Raw genomic sequence first — 18,376 nt, forward strand, 5'->3', positions numbered from 1 at the left:
TATAAAACAGATAACCAACAACTGCCTACGGTATAGAACAGGGAACTATACTCAATATTTTGTAATAACATATAAGGGAAAATAATCTGAAAAAGAATGAGTATATGTATAACTCATATACATGAGTATATGTATATATGTATAACTGAATCACTTTGCTGTACACCTTTGCTGTACAACATTATAAATCAACTATACTCCAATAATATTTTTAAAAATAGATAAATAAAGCCTCTAAGTGACATGGATCAAGTTATCTTCCACCTTGCTAAACATCTTTTCAAAGAACCTATTGAGGGTTTCCCTGGTGGTGCAGTGGTTAAGAATCCACCTGCCAACTCAGGGGACATGGGTTTGAGCCCTAGTCCAGGAAGATCCCACATGCTGTGGAGCAACTAAGCCCGTGCGCCACAACTACTGAGCCCGCGTGCCTAGAGTCTGTGCTCCACAACAAGAAAAGCCACCACAATCAGGAGCCTGCGCACCACAACGAAGAGTAGCCCCTGCTCACCGCAACCAGAGAAAAGCCCACACACAGCAATGAAGACCCAATGTGGTCAAAGATAAAATAAAAAAAAAATTAAAAGAAAAAAAAAAGAACCTATTGAAGACTGAAAATGCAGCCAGTTAATAGACTCAAGTAATTACCTGTCTGCCATTAAACAAATACAACATGTTTTCACTGAGGTTTGTTGAATTTGACTGAATTTCCCTAAATACTCTAAATGTTTCTATTCTGCAAACTGTGTGCATATACTAATAAACGTACTTCTTTTTAAACTAAAAAAAAGAAGAAGAAGAAGAAGAAGAAAGAGTGAGAGATAGTATCAGGCATTTAAAACCAGATGAACAGGAGTTTACCTATTAAAAAAAAATTCAACGTCTTTAGGGGTGCACATTTTAATGTCGCGATCCCTATGTGGACCATTCTCTCCTTAGATATAAAATACAAGTATTGTGTGATGCTATTTTCGGTATTCTAATTTCTTACAAGTTCAAGTAGCTCATGACTCAAGCCCTCATATTTCTCACAAAGAATTATGCCAATGGCTAGAGATGTTCGGAACCAAGCCTTCCAACAAATGTTGGTGGAGCTGCCCTCAACGTCCAAGTTTCATGATACAAGACAGCAGTGAACACATAAAAACAAAGGGCTGGGGTCCTTTGCTCCCTCAAACATTGCCCCACCAAAAAACAGAACTGATGAAAAACTGCAACAGGCTTGGCAGGAAAGTCTGAAAGAGCTTACAAAAGCATTTGGTTTTTTCCGTTTATAGTCTTTGTCTCTATCCCCTCCACCTCTTTGTTATTTTTCTTTTTTCTTTATTGGTCACACCGTGGGGCTTGCGGGATCTTAGTTCCCTGACAGGGATCAAAGCCAGGTCCTCCGACAGTGAAAGCGCGGAGTCCTAGCCACTGGGACTCTGCAGGGAATTCCCTTGTTAGTTTTCTTTTTAACATAATGCTGAAATGGCTTAAGTGCAAACCAAGGGGGAGCCCTGTGGCTGAATGTTGTTATAAGTGCATAACGAACCCTGAGTCTGTCTCCTCTGCGCTTCCTCACAGGGAAAGCCCAAGCTCCGTCAAGTTCCAATATGACTCTACGTGACTAGTGGTGACATGTCACAGGAGGCTTTCTCATGGCAATAATTAAGTGGTTCCTCTTCATTACACATTCTCAGGTGGCGAGGTCTTCTTTTGGCTGAGGAGCGTCCTTCTGGTTACATTCAGAACGTCTTTCCCCAGTATGTTCTCTGATGTTGACAGAGGTGGACGGACCCACGGGTGGCATAGCTTCATGTGCTGAGTTTCTCCACAGAATGAATCCTCTGAACGATGAGCAGGGGCCGAAGGCTTTTGACATTTCCACCGCATTCGCAAGGCGTCTTCTCCCACATGACCACTTATGCATTTGAAAAGCAGACAAAAAAACCCTCCCAGAATTCTTTACACTCAAAGGGTTCTTCCCTCCAGCATGGATCCCCTCATGAAAGACAAAAAAGGAGCAGCGGTGAAGGCCTTTTTCTCAAGTATGAACCCGCTGGTGCTGCAGGAGATGTGACCTGCGTTTGAAGGCCTTCCCACACTCGGCGCACTTGTATGGCGTCTCCCCGGTGTGGATGACAGAGTGCTGGATGAGGTACGTGCTCCGGTGAAAGGCCTTCCCACACTGGGCACACTCGTAGGGCTTCTCCCCCGTGTGAATCCGCTGGTGCTGTAGGAGTTCTGAGCTGCACCTGAAGGCCTTCCCACACTCTGTGCAATCGTAGGGCTTCTCTCCAGTGTGGATGATGTAGTGCTGGATGAGGTGTGCTCTGTTGCTAAATGATTTCTCACATTCTTTGCATTCAAAGGGTTTTTCTCCAGTGTGGGTCCTATTGTGGCGAATAAAAGTAGAGCGGTGGGTGAAGGCCTTTCGACACTGGCCGCACTCATAGGGCTTCTCCCCAGTGTGGATCGGCTGGTGCTGCAGGAGGTATGACCTGCGTTTGAAGGCCTTCCCACACTCGGCACATTTGTATGGCGTCTCCCCGGTGTGGATGACGTAGTGCCGGGTCAGGGTTGAGCTCTGGCTGAAAGCTTTCCCACACGCATTGCATTCATAGGGCTTCATTCCAGTGTGAATCCGCTGATGTCGAACAAGGTACCACTTCCTGTTAAAACTCTTCCCGCACTGCTTGCACTTGTAGAGGTTATGAATCAGGGGGCCTTTTCCTGGTCCCTGTGGGTCACGCTCACAGAGAACATCTCCCTGAGAGACTCTCTCCTGGAACGCCCTGGAGTGCACACCATCATCTGCCTCCAAACCATCATCTTCAAGGCTCGTTTTCCCAGGATGGGTTTCCTTGTGGGCGTCTGTCTCTGGCCTCAGCTGACCTTTCTGCACTTCCAAAAGCCCTTCTGGATCCATGGCTTGCCTCGACCTGCAGTCCCTTGAAGATCCCAGAGTCAGGCTTCCCTGGAGCAAGACTCCTTCAGACAAAACCAGCTCTCTGGTCTGACGTTTTGCTCTGTCATCTGGAAAGAATCCAATACACAAAGGGGGACTTTCGGTGATGCAACACAGAAGAAACAGAAGCAACACTTCAGTGAACAAATGAGGATGAAATCAGCACCTCTGATATCTGCTATGTTTTAACGTCAGTGTATCCTAGATTTCCAGTTACTTTCTATGACCCTTGTACCCTAACACCATTAAAGGGAAAATCTGGCAGGAGGCCGGACCGGGAGACAGAGGATCTGGAGTAGGGGAGGGAGGACAGTTTCAATAATACTGTCTGGAGAGCATCTGCCTCAAGGATTGATGTCTTGGTTCTGTGAGAGCGTAGGGAAGTGGCACCTAGCAAGACTGGGAAGAAAAGGTCATCTTCCCTGGGAGGTGTCCCATGAGCTGGGTCCTAATGCAGACATCAGAGTTGCCAGAAAGAAAGAAGGATGGGGTACTGGGTAGAAACGGAAGGAATAAGCGTGGGTAGATCCACCTTTGGAGAGTGCTTAAGAGTTATAAGAAGAAAAGGTACTATCAATCAGCCATAAACAAGAAGGAAATCATGCCATTTGCAGCAACCTGGATGGACCTGGAGATTATCATACTAAGTGAAGTGAGTCAGAGAAAGACAAATATCATAGGATATCACTTATATGTGGAATCTAAAAACAATGATACAAATGAACTTATTTACAAAACAGAAACAGGCTCACAGACATAGAAAACAAACTCATGGTTACTAAAGGGGAAAGGTTGGGGGGAGGGAAAGATAAATTAGGAGTTTGGGTTTAGCAGATACACACTACTATATATAAACAACAAGCACCTACTGTATAGCACAAGGAACTATACTCAATACCTTGTAATAACTTATAAGGCAAAGGATCTGAAAATGAATGGATATATGTATATGTATAACTGAATCACTTTACTATACACCTGAAACACAACATTGTAAATCAACTATATTTCAATTAAAAAAGAAAAAATTGCCTAGAAAATGGCCTGGGATGTAATAAGTGCTATATAAGTGGCTGATAAATAAAACACTGAAAATACTGTTTGAATTAAAAAAAAAACAAAGAGGTACTTCACTGGTGGTCCAGTGGTTAGGACTCCATGCTTCCACTACAGGGGTCCTGGGTTTGATCCCTGGTCAGGGAACTAAGATCCCACAAGCCACACAGCGCAGCAAAAAAAGAGAGTTACAAGAAGAAAGTGGCACAAGAATCCTGGGGAAGGCAAGCCTGAAGGGGCGGTTACAGGAAGAAGAGAATAAAAATCTCAGAAGAAAAGGGGTAGTGGGACACACAAGCTCAAACGGTATGAAAGACGAGTTTCTGCTCTGTTGAGAAACATTAGAGTGGTGTTAGCAGGGAGAGCTCTGGAGTCACAATGCCTCAGTTTGAGGAGCGGCTTGTGGGATCTTAGTTCCCTGATGAGGGATCAAACGTGTGCCCCCTGAAGTGGAGGGGCACAGCCCTAACCACTAGACAGTCAGGGAAGTCCCTCCTTTCTTCTTTTATTTTCCTTTAAATTTATGTATTTTATTTATTTATTTTTGCTTGCATTGGGTCTTCGTTGCTGTACGTGGTCTTTCTCTAGTTGTGGCAAGCGGGGGTTATTCTTCGTTGTGTTGCGCGGGCTTCTCATTGCGGTGGCTTCTCTTGTTGCGGAGCATGGGCTCTAGGCGTGTGGGCTTCAGTAGTTGTGGCATGCAGGCTCTAGAGCACAGGCTCAGTAGTTTCTCTGCAGCATGTGAGATCTTCCCGGACCAGGGCTCAAACCCGTGTCCCCTGCATTGGCAGACAGATTCTTAACCACTGAGCCACCAGGGAAACCCCCTCCTTTCTTCTTTATGTCATAATTTTCTCACCTAAGAGACTAGAGGACTCTCAGTTTCTCCAGGTGTCATGAGGGTTAAATGAGAAAATGCCTGTAAAGCTCTCAGCACATTTCTTGACGCAGTGCGAGTATGTATGGTGGTTAATTTTATATGTCAACTTGGCTTGGCTACTGTGCTGAGCTCTTTGGTCAAACACCATTCTGGAGGTTGCTGTGAGGTACTTTTTAGGTATGACTGACACTGGAATCATCAAACTTTGAGAAAGGCAAGTTACCCTTCTTAATGTGGGTGGGCCTCATCCGATCAATCAATGTCCTTGGGGCTTCCCTGGTGGCGCAGGGGTTAAGAATCCACCTGCCAATTCAAGGAATACAGGTCCGAGCCCTGGTCTGGGAGGATACCACAAGCTGCGGTGCAACTAAGCCTGTGCACCACAACTACTGAGCCTGGGTTCTAGAGCCCGTGAGCCACAACTACTGAGCCCACGTGATGCAACTACTGAAGCCCGTGCACCTAGAGCCCGTGCTGCACAACAAGAGAAGCCACCAAAATGAGAATCCCATGCACTGCAATGAAGAGTAGCCCCTGCTCACCACAACTAGAGAAAGCCCACATGGAGCAACGAAGACCCAACGCAGCCAGAAAAATAAATAAATAAATAAACTTAAAAAAAAAAATCAATGTCCTTAAGGGAAAAGGCTGAGATGCCCTGGGAGGGAAAGGATTCTGCCTCCAGACCCAGGACTGCAAGCATCTACTCTTCCAGCTTACTGGACTGCCCCGAAGATTTTGAAATCACTTAACCCTCACAATCACATGAAGCCTAATCAATAGAATAAAACTCTGATTTATCTCCTTTTGGGTCTGATTCTCTGAAGAAGTCTAATGTTATTATTCTCATTGTTGTACTGGGCAGTTAGGATGACAGCAATGCCATTAGCAAGAACAAGCCATCTTATTCTACAGGCCAAAGAGAGTGGCCTCAGTAGAAACCAAACCTACGGACACCCAGCATCTAGAACTAAGACAATAAATTTCTGTTGTTTGAGGCACGCCCCCTCACCCAAAAGGAAAAGAAAAAGAAAACCTATCCACAGTAATAGAGTGTAAACACTGGGTAACACTGTAGGACAAGCTATTGACAAGGATGAAGCACGAGGAACCTGCAACAGAACTGGAAATAGTCTAAATTTTGGGTGAGGTGGAGGATACCTCAGTTTATACATATGTGAAAAGTAAAGATGATTTCCCACTCTTGGGCATATATCCAGACAAAACTCTAATTCAAAAAGCTATATGCACCCCTATGTTCACAGCAGCACTATTTACAATAGCCAAGACATGGAAATACCCTAAATGTCCATTGACAGAGGAATGGATAAAGAAGATGTGGTACATACATACAATGGAATGTTACTCAGCCATGAAAAAGAATGAAATAATGCCATTTGCAGCAACGTGGATGGATCTAGAGATTGTCATGCTAAGCAAAGTAACTCAGAGAAAGACAAATACCATATAATATCACTTATATGTGGAATCTAAAAAAAAAATGACACAATGACACAAATGAACTTACCTACAAAAGAGAAACAGACTCACAGGTATAGAGAGCAGTCTTGTGGTTGCCAAGGGGGTTGGTGGAGAGAGATGGACTGGGAGTTTGGGATTAGCAGATGCAAACAATTACATATAGGATGGATAAACAAGGTCCCATTTTATAGCACAGGGAACTATATTCAATATCCTGTGATACACCATAATGGAAAAGAATGTATACATATGTATAACTGAATTACTTTGCTGTACAGCAGAAATTAACACAACATTCTAAATCAACTATACTGCAATAAAAATTTTTTAAAAATTGAAAAAAGAAAAAGTGAAGCTGAACCTGAAGGATTGATATGTATCACTGTATAATTCCGATATAAAAAAATTAAGTAGATTTTAAAAACAAAAGGTATGGAAGTCAAATATATAGAGTCAATCCTTGAATAACATGGGTCTAAAACCCATAGGTCCACTTATACACGATTTCAGCCCTTTGTATCTGTGAGTTCTGCATCCATGAAATCAACCGACCATGGATCAAAATACTACATAATCTGCAGTTGACTGAATCTGAAGATATGGAACTGTGCATATGGAGGGGGACGGCCCACCATAAGGGACCTTAGCATCCACGGATGTTGGTATCTGCGGGAGCACTGGAACCCATCCCCCACATACACCACAGGACAACTGTCCATCATTTCCAAAATGAGACAACTCTTTCAAGAGTTGTGGGCTTCCCTGGTGGCGCAGTGGTTAAGAATCCGCCTGCCAATGCAGGGGACACGGGTTCGATCCGTGGTCTGGGAAGATCCCACATGCCGCGGAGCAACTAACCCCATGCGCCACAACTACTGAGCCTGTGCTGTAGAGCCCGTGAGCCGCAACTACTGAGCCTGCGTGCCTCAACTACTGAATCCCATGAGCCTAGAACCTGTGCTCCGCGAGAGAAGCCACCGCAATGAGAAGCCCACGCACTGCAACGAAGAGTAGCCCCCGCTTGCCACAACTAGAAAAAGCTCACGTGCAGCAATGAAGACCCAACAGATCCAAAAATAAATAAATAAATAAAATAAATAAATTTATTAAAAAAAAAAAAGATGACGAGAGGGACTTCCCTGGTGGTGCAGTGGTTAAGAATCCGCCTGCCAAAGCAGGGGAAATGGGTTCGATCCCTGGTCATGGAAAATCCCACATGCCGCAGAGCAAGTAAGCCCGTGTGCCACAACTACTGAGTCTGCACTCTAGAGCCCACGAGCGCATGTGCTGCAACTACTGAAGATCGTGCACCTAGAGCCCGTGCTCCGCCACAGCAAATGAGAAGCCCACACACCGCAACAAAGAGTAGCCCCCGCTCGCTGCAACTAGAGAAAGCCTGCGTGCAGCAGTGAAGACCCAGTACAGCCAAAAATAAATAAAATAAAATAAATAAATTTATATATATATAAAAAGATGACGAGAGCTTGAATTAGGGTGCTGGTGATGGACTCAGGACACACGGATAATCTCAAATGGGCAGGCCTGGGGATGGACGGATGTTGGTTTGATGGAGAGAGAGGCTGGCTGAGGTGTTGCTAACCTTCTAATCAGCTTAGATGGCAGGACGTTCTCAGAACAAGGCACGGGATAGGAGTGGGCAGGATCCCAGGGGTCTTCTAAGGCATGACAAGCTTGAGAGGTCTCTGAGACACGAAAGTGGAGATCTGGGAATAAGGAAATGGGGGCGGGGTGGCGTGTGGAACAGAGCATCGGTAGTGGAGTTGGCCAAAGACACTTACAGGTGGGCTGAGAAGACTGAAGGACCGATAGAGAGTAGAGACCGTGACTCACTGTGGATTATTCAAGCTACAGTCAGCAGCAGAGATGTGGGGCTGAAAACCCCAAACATCCGCTTGGTGTTCTTAAGGGCAAGAGGGGCAGGAAGGTACAGTGCAAGGGGCTGCTTCTGAGTGTCTTGTGGACAAACAGGAGGATGGATAAATGGATGGAGAAGGTGGGAAAGAGTTCCATAGAGAGTATAGCATAGATCATAACTTCAAGGGGAAGAAAGGCCCCTTTTCCTCTGAGTCTAGAAGTCCAGGAAAAATGCGTGATACCACCATTCACTTTGATTAATACAATTACATGGATACGGTAAGAACTGACCTTAGTCGACCCTCTCTATAGACCAGGCACTGTACTAAGCAGTTTTCTGCATTATCTCATTATACCTTCAAACAACCCACTCACATACACACTAGCCTCGCTCTGACTTCCTGAGAGCAGGGTGAGTAGAGTAGACAGAGGTCATACAAACCAAACCCACTGGCTCTTCTCCTTCGGCCCAGAGCAAAACCACACTCTCCAGTCCTGAGCATCCAGCTGTGGCCAAATGCCTAGTCCTTGCCTGTGAGATACAGGGGAGTAAAGTATGTGTGCATCTGGGTGTGACCTGGCCCCTATCCCTTGCTGTTTCCCCTCCACCAGCTGGATTATGCTGGACCAACCTTAGAGCTATACGTTGACGTCAGAAGGTGCCTGGATCTCTAGATGCAACTAGAGATTATCATACTAAGTGAAGTAAGTCAGAAAGAGAAAGACAAATACCATATGATGTCACTTATATGTGGAATCTAAAATATGACACAAATGAACCTACTTATGAAAGAGAAACAGACTCACAGACATAGAGAACAGACTTGCGTTTGTCAAGGAGGAGGGTGGGTGGGGAGGGAAGGAGTGGGAGTTTTGGATTAGCAAATGCAAACTATTATATATAGGATGAATAAACAACAAGGTCCTACTGTATAGTGCAGGGAACTATATTCAATATCCTGTTATAAACCATAATGGAGAAGGATATAAAAAAGGAATTATATATGTGTATAACTGAGTCATTTTGCTGTATGGCAGAAATTAGCACGACAGTGTAAGTCAACTGTACTTCAATAAAAACAAAACAAGAGAGAAAATAAAAATTAAAAAAAAAAAAAAAGAAGGTGCCTGGGTCTCTAAATAATGGTGTGGTCCCAAGCTGGCCAGCTGATGCACACTATACTTTGATGTGAGAGAAACCACCAGACCCCACAAAGGGGGTTTCACATAGCAGCTCAGAGGCACTGGTCCCCATGCATTCTCAAGGTTGCTGTGAACCCACTTGCCCAACAGCTATTGGCTCCTACCTGGGCACATGCTATGTGGGAGGCCTCTCCTTCCCATCCACAGCTCCTGCCCATGTTCCAGCAAGTGGATCAACTCTGGTTTGGGAACTGGATGCCCTGTGGATGGAGAAAAAAACAGGACGCAGGTGTTTTGATGAGAAGAATGAAACCCTTCCAGCCTATCTGAGACTTCATGGCAGGAACAAGACCATGAATGTAGCGGCTCCCAAAGTAAAGAAAATGTTGATCTGTGACTGGGAATCCAATGGCACAAACATCACTCCTGGGCTGCAACTGCTATAGAGGGTGGTGCTGTCTGTCTACACAACACCACTTCCCTTAAACTTCATCAGTGGAAGCCAGCCCCATGCAGGGTCATGCCACTTTCACACACAGCCACGGGACCCTGGGAATACTCCAATAAAAAACAAAAAATCCCACAACGCTGAAGTCAAAATAATGGCATTAAGGTCCTAGCAAGTTCACGTAGAAGGCTCAGGGCTGTGAGCTAGAGGCTGGTCCCTCTGTTGAAGAGAAAAATTAACCACAAAGGGGACCATGGAATACTCACTCACACTGATCTGAGACTTTCTCTTGACAACAATCAGCGTGCCAGACAGAGAAGGTAAAAGGACTGGCTTTTGCAGGGTGTCCACCTGTGGCATTCCATGACATTCCTGTGCACCTTCTAAAATGATCTCCTGCCCAGGGGAGGATCACGGCCCAGGCCTCAGAAAGCATGTGATGATGATGTAGACATGAGGGGCCTTTGAACCAAGATTGTGCTGTTTAGGAAGATCCCTGGGTGGCACAGATGACAAATGCCATGTAGGGGTCTCCCTCACTCACCCACTCGTCTGAGAACAGCCCTGCTAACTGGCTGTGGTGATACCTGACATCACCAGGCTGGGTCAGTCAGCTTCCCTCCTGTGGAATCTGCAACAAGGACCTCAAACTGAGGCCCGAGGGTGCTGGGCACTGGGATGGGGCTGGTTTCTATCCCACTGATCCCATTGTTTCTATCCCACTGATCACTGCTACAGACACAGGGAGACCAGGCAGGAGGAGAAGCGACCAGAAAAATGCAGGGCCTGTGGGGAGGAGGAAAGGTGACTCCTGTGACTTTGATCAGCCTGGAAACAAGGCGGGGGGGGGGGTTCCCCACATGTGTGAGAGCTAAGCACTTACCCAGTGAGACCAGGAGCCCACAGATCTCCAGCATCACCTCTTGGTACAGGGTCCTCTGATCCAGGTCAAGTTGTCCCCACTCCTCCCGGGTAAAGGTCACGGCCACATCCTTGAAGGTCACCAACACCTGGACAGTCAAATAGGTAGTGGTGTTGGGTTTTTGCACTTGGATAGGATCAACCCTGTCACTCTGTTGCCGGTGAAGATGCAGAGAGACGCAGGCCTGAACCACTGAGGCCTGCTGGTCGCCGAGTTCTGTGTTGGGCTCAAGGGGGAGGTGGAAGCAGTCTCTGGATATAACGCAACTGTGGCTGAGAGAAAAGCCTCCTGTGAAGGAAGCCACTAGAGATGACAAAGACAATGGTTTTCCATGAGGACTGGGGGCAGATGGTACGTGCTCTGGGAAAATGTTCATGATGATAATTCCAACAATGGTAACAGCAAAGTGACAGGTGCTGAGCCTCCCTGGTCCTCACGGTGCACCTGCCCCAGGCTGCGGTCTTCACACGCTGCGGTAAAGTGACTAGAGATCCCTCGCTCTGGAGCCAGATTTCTGGGGTTTGAATGAAGACTCTTAAATCTGACACTCGGGACTTCCCTGGTGGTGCACTGGTTAAGAATCTGCCTGTCAATGCAGGAGACACGGGTTTGAGCCCTGGTCAGGTAACATCCCACATGCCACGGAGCAACTAAGCCCGAGTGCCACAACTACTGAGCCTGTGCTCTAGAGCCCGTGAGCCACAATTACTGAGCCCGCATGCCACAACTACTGAAGCCCATGTGCTCTAGGGTCCGTGCTCCGCAACAAAGAGAAGGCACCGCAATGAGAAGCCCACGCACCGCAATGAAGAGTAGCTCCTGCTTGCCACAACTAGAGAAAGCCCGCGCGCAACAACAAAGACCCAACACAGCCACAAATAAATAAATAAATTTATATATATATAAAAAATCTGACACTTGCTGGCAGTGTGATCATGGGGAGGACGACATCCCATCATTTCTCCAAGCATCAATTTCCACAACAATACAACAATCACTCCCACTATGCCAATTCTTAGAACTAAAGAGAAAATGTTCCCACACCAGATGCTGTGGAGTGCCTGGCCCAGTTAAGTGTTCAGTGTATTTTGTGACTTTTACTAATCCACAGCCCACAAGGTAAATGCCATCGTCACCACCATGTCACAGCCAGAGGCCTGAGGCTCAGGCAGCTCTAGAAAATCAACCACAACCTCAAATTTAAGGAAAAGTGGGGGAGTTCCCTGGTGGTTCAGTGGTTAGGACTCCACGCTTTCACTGCTGAGGCCCTAAGCTCAATAGTTGGTCAGGGAACTAAAATCCTACAAGCGACGTTGCGTGGCAAAAAAAAAAAAAAAAGGGTGGGGGCGGTGGCGAAGCAGTGCGGAGGTAGCAGCTGCACGAGGGGCTGCGGCGTCAGAGGCGAACCAGCAACCCAAACACCTGGGTTAACCACGTCTCGTCCACAACCCTCCTAGGTGAGAATTATGAAGATGACGACCTAGTAAACTCTGATGAGGTTATGAAGAAACCATTTCCAGTACAGATTGTTCTTGCACATGAAGATGACCATAATTTTGAGCTTGATGAAGAAGTTTTGGAGCAGATATTGCTACAGGAGCACATAAGAGATCTTCACATAGTAGTGGTATCCGTGACAGGAGCTTTTCGTAAAGGGAAATCATTTTTACTGGACTTCATGCTTAGATGTATGTATAACAAGGATTCTCAAAGTTGGATTGGTGGAAACAATGAAGCACTGACTGGCTTTACATGGCGAGTTTGTTGCAAAAGAGAAGAAACAGGCGTATGTCTGGAATGAACAAAAGTGGCTGTGCTGCTAATGGATACCCAAGGTGCCTTTGATAGCCAGTCAACTATCAGAGATTGTGCAACAGTGTTTGCTCTGAGCACTATGACTGGCTCTCTCCAGGTATATAATTTGTCTCAAAATATTCAAGAAGATGATCTTCAACACTTGCAATTATTTACAGAATATGGCAGACTTGCAATGAAAGAAATCTACCAGAAATCATTTCAGACATTAATGTTTTTGATTCGAAACTGGAGTTATCCTTATGAACATTCATATGGTTTGGAAAGTGGAAAACAATTCCTTGAAAAGAGATTGCAGGTAAAACAAAATCAACCTGAAGAGCTACAGAATGTAAGGAAGCACATTCACAATTGTTTCTCAAATCTTGGTTGCTTCCTTTTGCCACATCCTAGTCTTAAAGTTGCAACTAATCCTAGTTTTTTTGTGGCCTCTCCCGTTGAGCAGCACGGGTTCCGGACGCGCAGGCTCAGCGGCCATGGTTCACGGGCCTAGCCACTCCGCGGCATGTGGGATCTTCCTGGACAGGGACACGAACCCATGTCCCCTGCATCGGCAGGCGGACTCTCAACCACTGCACCACCAGGGAAGCCCATCCTAGTTTTGATGGGAGATTGAAAGATATTGATGAAGAGTTTAAACGAGAGCTTTGAAATCTGGTTCCAGTGCTACTTGCCCCAGAAAATTTGGTAGCAAAAGAGATAAGAGATGAAAGTCATTTGTAGAGATCTTGTAGAATACTTTAAGGCTTATATTAAAATTTATGTAAAAAGTCCATGCTTCAGGCAACAGCTGAAGCTAATAATTTTGCTGCAGTAGCAGGAGCAAGAGAGAAAGTATGGAGCAGGTAGGCGGTGGGGACAAGCCTTACATTGCACCTTCAGATCTGGAAGCGAAAACACCTGGATCTCAAGGAAGTGGCGATTAAACAGTTTCGTTCAGTAAAAAAAATGGGTGGAGATGAACTCTACCGTCATTATCAGGACCAGCTTGAGGCTGAAATAGAAGAAACCTATGCAAATTTTATAAAGAAACCTATGCAAATTTTATAAAGCACAATGATGGCAAAAATATCTTCTATGCTGCTCATACGCCTGCCACACTGTTTGCAGTCATGTTTGCTATGTATATAATCTCAGGACTGACTGGTTTCGTTGGCCTAAACTCTATAGCCGTCTGTGTAACCTTGTCATGGGGTTAGCACTGAGGCCTCTTTGTACTTGGGCATATGTTACATACTCTGGGGAGTTCACAGAAATTTGAACAATGATTGATCAGATTGCTGAAACACTATGGGAACAGGTATTGAAGCCCCTGGGTGATAATTCGACAGAGGAAAACATAAGGCAGTCTGTAACAAACTCTATCAAAGCAAGCCTGACTGTCCAGCTGTCTCATCATGCCAGATTAAAGACTGACAGTTCATCTCCTCATGGACTCCACTCTTTCTTCTTTTCATGCTAGCTGTACAATGAGAACTCAAATAAAAATAAACCAAAGTTTACAATCAACTGTAGCAGTAGTTTAGTATAACTGGCTTCACAGATGGCTGCCACAGAGTTGAAGTTGTTGGTTTTAAGCATTCTATTTATGGCTCCTAAGACATGAAGACTAACTGTGCATTAGTTTTCATGCACACTTGTGCCATGTTTAATTCTTTTTTTTCCCTTTTTACTTAATCTAATGTTAGTGAAATCTGTCTTATGTAAAGGATATTTCAGGGAAATATTTTAAGAAATCTATTTAGAGTCTCTTTAACACAGTGTCCCATTGAAATTTTAATTTTTAGAGGTTATGAATCACTGTATCAAGAATCAGATTGCAATGACAATGAAGCCTTTATTGAGCCACGACATTAAAAGTACATATTGCTTTACTGCCTTCAATACCAGTATTACATAAATGCATATATCAGGAACTTCACAGAAATTACATGATAACTCTTGTAGCTAAGAAAATGACTCTGAGGTGTACATTTGTCTTGCCTTTGAAAATTTATAAACCTGTCCAAAAAGGAGATGCATATCTGAGAAACTGAACTGTCTTTATGCAGTTTAGCCTTCGTGTACATAAAATATGCCATTAATTTTATTGGGGGAGAAATTCCAACCAAAAATGTTGCCTACAGCTCTGAGTTAAGAGTATCTATACAGTGTGCAGCTTTTATTTTCTAAAATCACAGATAGGGCATGTATATGAATTATAAATATATAAACACGATTTTGTATTAAAAGTTTTGTAGATTATGACAAAATCTAGTTCTGTGGTAGGCTAATGAGTACAGTCACTGTGAAGGAATGTTTGTGGCTCATGTCAGTGTGTGAATGCAGACACAATTTGAAGTTTTTGATATATTTGTGATATTTATCTTCTTGAGCACTGCAATCTCACCCCCCCACCCCCCAAGGGAATTCAATGGGAATGTTTATCGTGACTTTGTCCTATGTAGCATTTTAAAGTTCTTTCCTGTAATTTATTTTCAGTACATAGTTAAATTTTGTTTTATATATATATATATATATATATATATATATATATATATATATATATATATATATATATATATATATATATAAAGGAACAGAAGTGGGAATTGAACATCCAGCCAGAAAAAGATGGCACAGAGTTGCCAGAAGATGGGCAGGTAGGAGCAAGTTGTACCTTAGCTAGAATTAAAACAGCTAGGAAAAGACTGTCCTAAGAGCTGACAGTGATGCACAGGAAGTGTGGGGAGAGATAGCCCTGCAGAGATCTGGGAACAGGGCCCCAGATGAAGGAAAATGCAAGGGGAAAAGCTGCAAATTGGGCAGGAATTTTGCAAACTGAGGACCTCCTGGCTGACTGCGGTGAGTAAGAGAAGAAGGGGAGAGGAAGAAGCATGGAGGAAGTCATGGGGCAGATCCAGTACAGGCCTGTGGGCCACAGTGCAGGAGGTTGTACTTATTATAAGTGTGATGGGAACACCTGAGTGGCAGACCCATTCATTCATTTAACCATTTATTGAGTGCCCTTTACAAGCCCAGGCTGTTCTAGGTCTTGGCAGAGAGCAGCAACAGGCGCTCATGGTCCAGGGCTGGAAAGAGATGCTAAACAAGTAACGATATAAATGAGCAAGACAATGTCAGAGGGACGCAAAGATTCCAAAGTCAAGAAAATAGAGTTTCCCTGGTGGTTCAGTGGTTAAGAATCCGCCTGCCAATGCAGGGGACAGGGGTTTGAGCCCTGGTCCGGGAAGATCCCAAGTGCCGCGCGGAGCAACTAAGCCCATGCACCACAACTACTGAGCCTGCATTCTAGAGGTCGTGTGCCGCAACTACTGAGTCTGTGAGCCACAACTACTGAAGCCCACACACCTACAGCCTGTGCTCCACAACAAGAGAAGCCACCGTAATGAGAAGCCAGCACAACCCAAGGAAGAGTAGCCTCCGCTGGCCACAACTAGAGAGCCTGCATGCAGCAACAAAGACCCAACACAGTTAAAAATAAAACAAATAAATTTTAAAAAGAAAGAAAGAAAGTAGAGTGAGAAGACAAGAGGTCACGGTCTGCTTTCGACAGGGCACCAGGGAAAGCCTGTTGCAGGACAGCACACTGGAGTGAGTCTGAAATAAAGTGAGGAAGGAGCCAAGTGAATGGGAAGTTAACAAATAAGACAAGTCCTGACAGCGATCAGGACTATGATGAGGGTACTCAGGGTCACGGCTATGGAATTACCCAGGGCCTCTTGTGTTTTCATGTCCAAACGGACACCACACTCCTGCACACTATCACCACTTACCATATGTAACTGAGCCTCAAATAGGAAAACAGATTCAGTGGGAAGCCAGTTCCATTGGCTGTAAACTTAAAGACAAATTCCTTGGCCTTCTGGGCGCCCTGCCTGTCCTGACACCCTTTCTGTCCTAGCAGGGCTGCAATCTCCAAGCTGCTGCAGGCTACTTCTGCCTCTTCCTCACCCCAGCCCTTATCTTTGTAGAGGTTACACAGCTGGGAACCCAAGGGTCAGATTCCCCCAGGGATGAGCCTCTAAGATCAACAAAGGCTAAAGAGACACCTCCGTGGAAAGAGATCCAGAGTGATGCTCCCTGCACCGTGCTGTACTCGGGGGGATACACGTCACCTATGTGGTTTTTCTAGTTCCCTCAACCTAGTTGGAGGAACTTTAGCATAAAAGCCAAGGACAGGGACGTCCCTGGCGGTCCAGTGGTTAAGACTCCGCGCTCCCAATGCAGGGAGCACGGGTTCCATCCCTGGTCGGGGAACTAGGATCCCGCATGCCTCACCACGCAGCCAAGAAAAACAAAACAAAACATAACCAAGAACAGCAGGGAAAGCTGCTCAAAGTCCTAGACTCGGGAAGAGGCGGGGCCGCAACACACAGAAAGGTCTCCGGACTGCGCGGCCTGCGCTCCTCCCTGCGGGTCCTTCCACGCCACCGGTATGGGGTCAGGGGGATTCGAGAAGCCACATCTCTCCCTACCACACAGCGTCCCAGTCACTGACTGACAGAAATGGGACCCTCCGTGTGAAGCCCCTAACCTGGATTCCTACCCGAAGCACAAGCGACCCCATCCCGAGGCTCCGACAAACAATGCCCTGGGGAGGACAAGGTGACGACTCACAGGACACCACCATCCTGCACAGCAGCGCGCCTCGACCACGTGGGTGGGGTCCGAGCGGGCGTGGCCTGGCGCGCCGTCCACTCACCTGCGCCGGGGTCACCAGCGCCGCCATCGCACCGCGGGGAGCGTAGGACCACGTGAGGGCGCCGGAGACCGGCGGGTCCAGCGGACTTAGCTGACCCTCCCCCAGGTCGTACAAAGGCGCAGGTGGGCCCTCCAGGCTGTCCTCCCCGCTCCGTCCCGACGACCCGGGTAGAAGTCACCTAAGATAGAGACACAACTGCCCCATCACGAACAAACGGCCTCCCTGGCGACACAGGAAGTCCCGCCCCTGACAACACGAGCCACTAACGCCCGTTTTCTGTGACGTCATCAGAGCGGCGCTCACAGCCATTCCGCGGAGCATAGTCTTCAGGGTAATGTAGTTCTTGTCCAGCATCCGCTCGGGAATGGGAGTCTGCTCCTTGGAGCCAGCGTCCCAGAGGCGGGAGACTGGAGCTGGCAAAGGGCCTACAGAGGCTCCAACGAAGGAGGCGAGGCATTGGATGTTTCTAAAGGGGACACACCCAGTTTCCCTGTTGTGTTTCCTTTATCTTGTCATTTAAGATGCACCTAACTGAGCAAGTGGACATACTATATGGTAAACTTTTTAAACTTCGTATTCTGCTGCCTCCCATCGTCACAGTCTGTGAGCACCCCGCCCAGATGACTGAGTACACCAGAGTGATGAGGCTGTGGCACCTGACACAAGCTCCCCTTGTCCTCCCTTGTGACCTAGTGACATTACAAGGCACCAATGAAATTCCCTCATGACATCTGCCTGTGTACTCCCCGCCCCCCGCTGCCCGACCTTGTCTTGGGGGCCTCTCTCTGTCTGGGCTCTCCTCCTGATTGGTTGAGCCTGCTCCGAGGATATCATGATATCACGCAGATACAAAGTACCTACAGTCATAGATGTGAACTAATAAACTTTATCTTGCTACTGTTCAAATACATGCAGACTGAAGTTTCACAGTTCTGTGCGTTTCAGCGTGTTTGCTCAGGGTCTAGAGAGAACCGACTTCACACATGGCCATTACTAGGATGTTGCAGAAGAAGAGGTTGGGTGTCCCTTAAACAGGTGGACAATAGAAAAACTTTGCTTTCTATAAATGTTTAAATAAATTCATGAAGATCTTCAAAAGT

General features: G+C 46.0%; 1 protein-coding gene and 1 pseudogene across 2 annotated transcripts; one reads left to right on the forward strand and one right to left on the reverse strand.

Annotated features, from left to right (window-relative positions):
• Nucleotides 1-788: 788 nt before the first annotated feature.
• Nucleotides 789-17,496, reverse strand: LOC307178307 (zinc finger protein 550-like). The gene is made up of 4 exons (XM_079906369.1): nucleotides 17,277-17,496; nucleotides 10,718-10,844; nucleotides 9,551-9,646; nucleotides 789-3,018 (listed from the first exon to the last, which is right to left on the reverse strand). The coding sequence occupies exons 1-4, from the start codon at nucleotides 17,301-17,303 to the stop codon at nucleotides 2,027-2,029; spliced, it is 1,242 nt and encodes a 413-aa protein (XP_079762495.1). The 5' UTR covers nucleotides 17,304-17,496; the 3' UTR covers nucleotides 789-2,026.
• Nucleotides 13,054-13,832, forward strand: LOC307179097 (atlastin-2-like; annotated as a pseudogene). Its single transcript has one exon. The product of its transcript is annotated as an atlastin-2-like (transcript).
• Nucleotides 17,497-18,376: the final 880 nt, after the last annotated feature.

This window comes from Stenella coeruleoalba, assembly GCF_951394435.1.
Source record: "Stenella coeruleoalba genome assembly, chromosome: 20".
Classification (NCBI taxonomy): Eukaryota; Metazoa; Chordata; class Mammalia; order Artiodactyla; family Delphinidae; genus Stenella; species Stenella coeruleoalba.

Excerpts from the sequence above, each read along its gene's own strand:
- LOC307178307 (XM_079906369.1), bottom strand. The coding sequence starts at position 17,303 with ATGGCGGCGCTGGTGACCCCGGCGCAG. Across the intron at positions 9,647-10,717 it reads TGGGCTCCTGGTCTCACTGG|GGCATCCAGTTCCCAAACCA; the intron begins GTAAGTGCTTAG and ends CTCCATCCACAG. Across the intron at positions 3,019-9,550 it reads CCCACATAGCATGTGCCCAG|ATGACAGAGCAAAACGTCAG; the intron begins GTAGGAGCCAAT and ends GATTCTTTCCAG.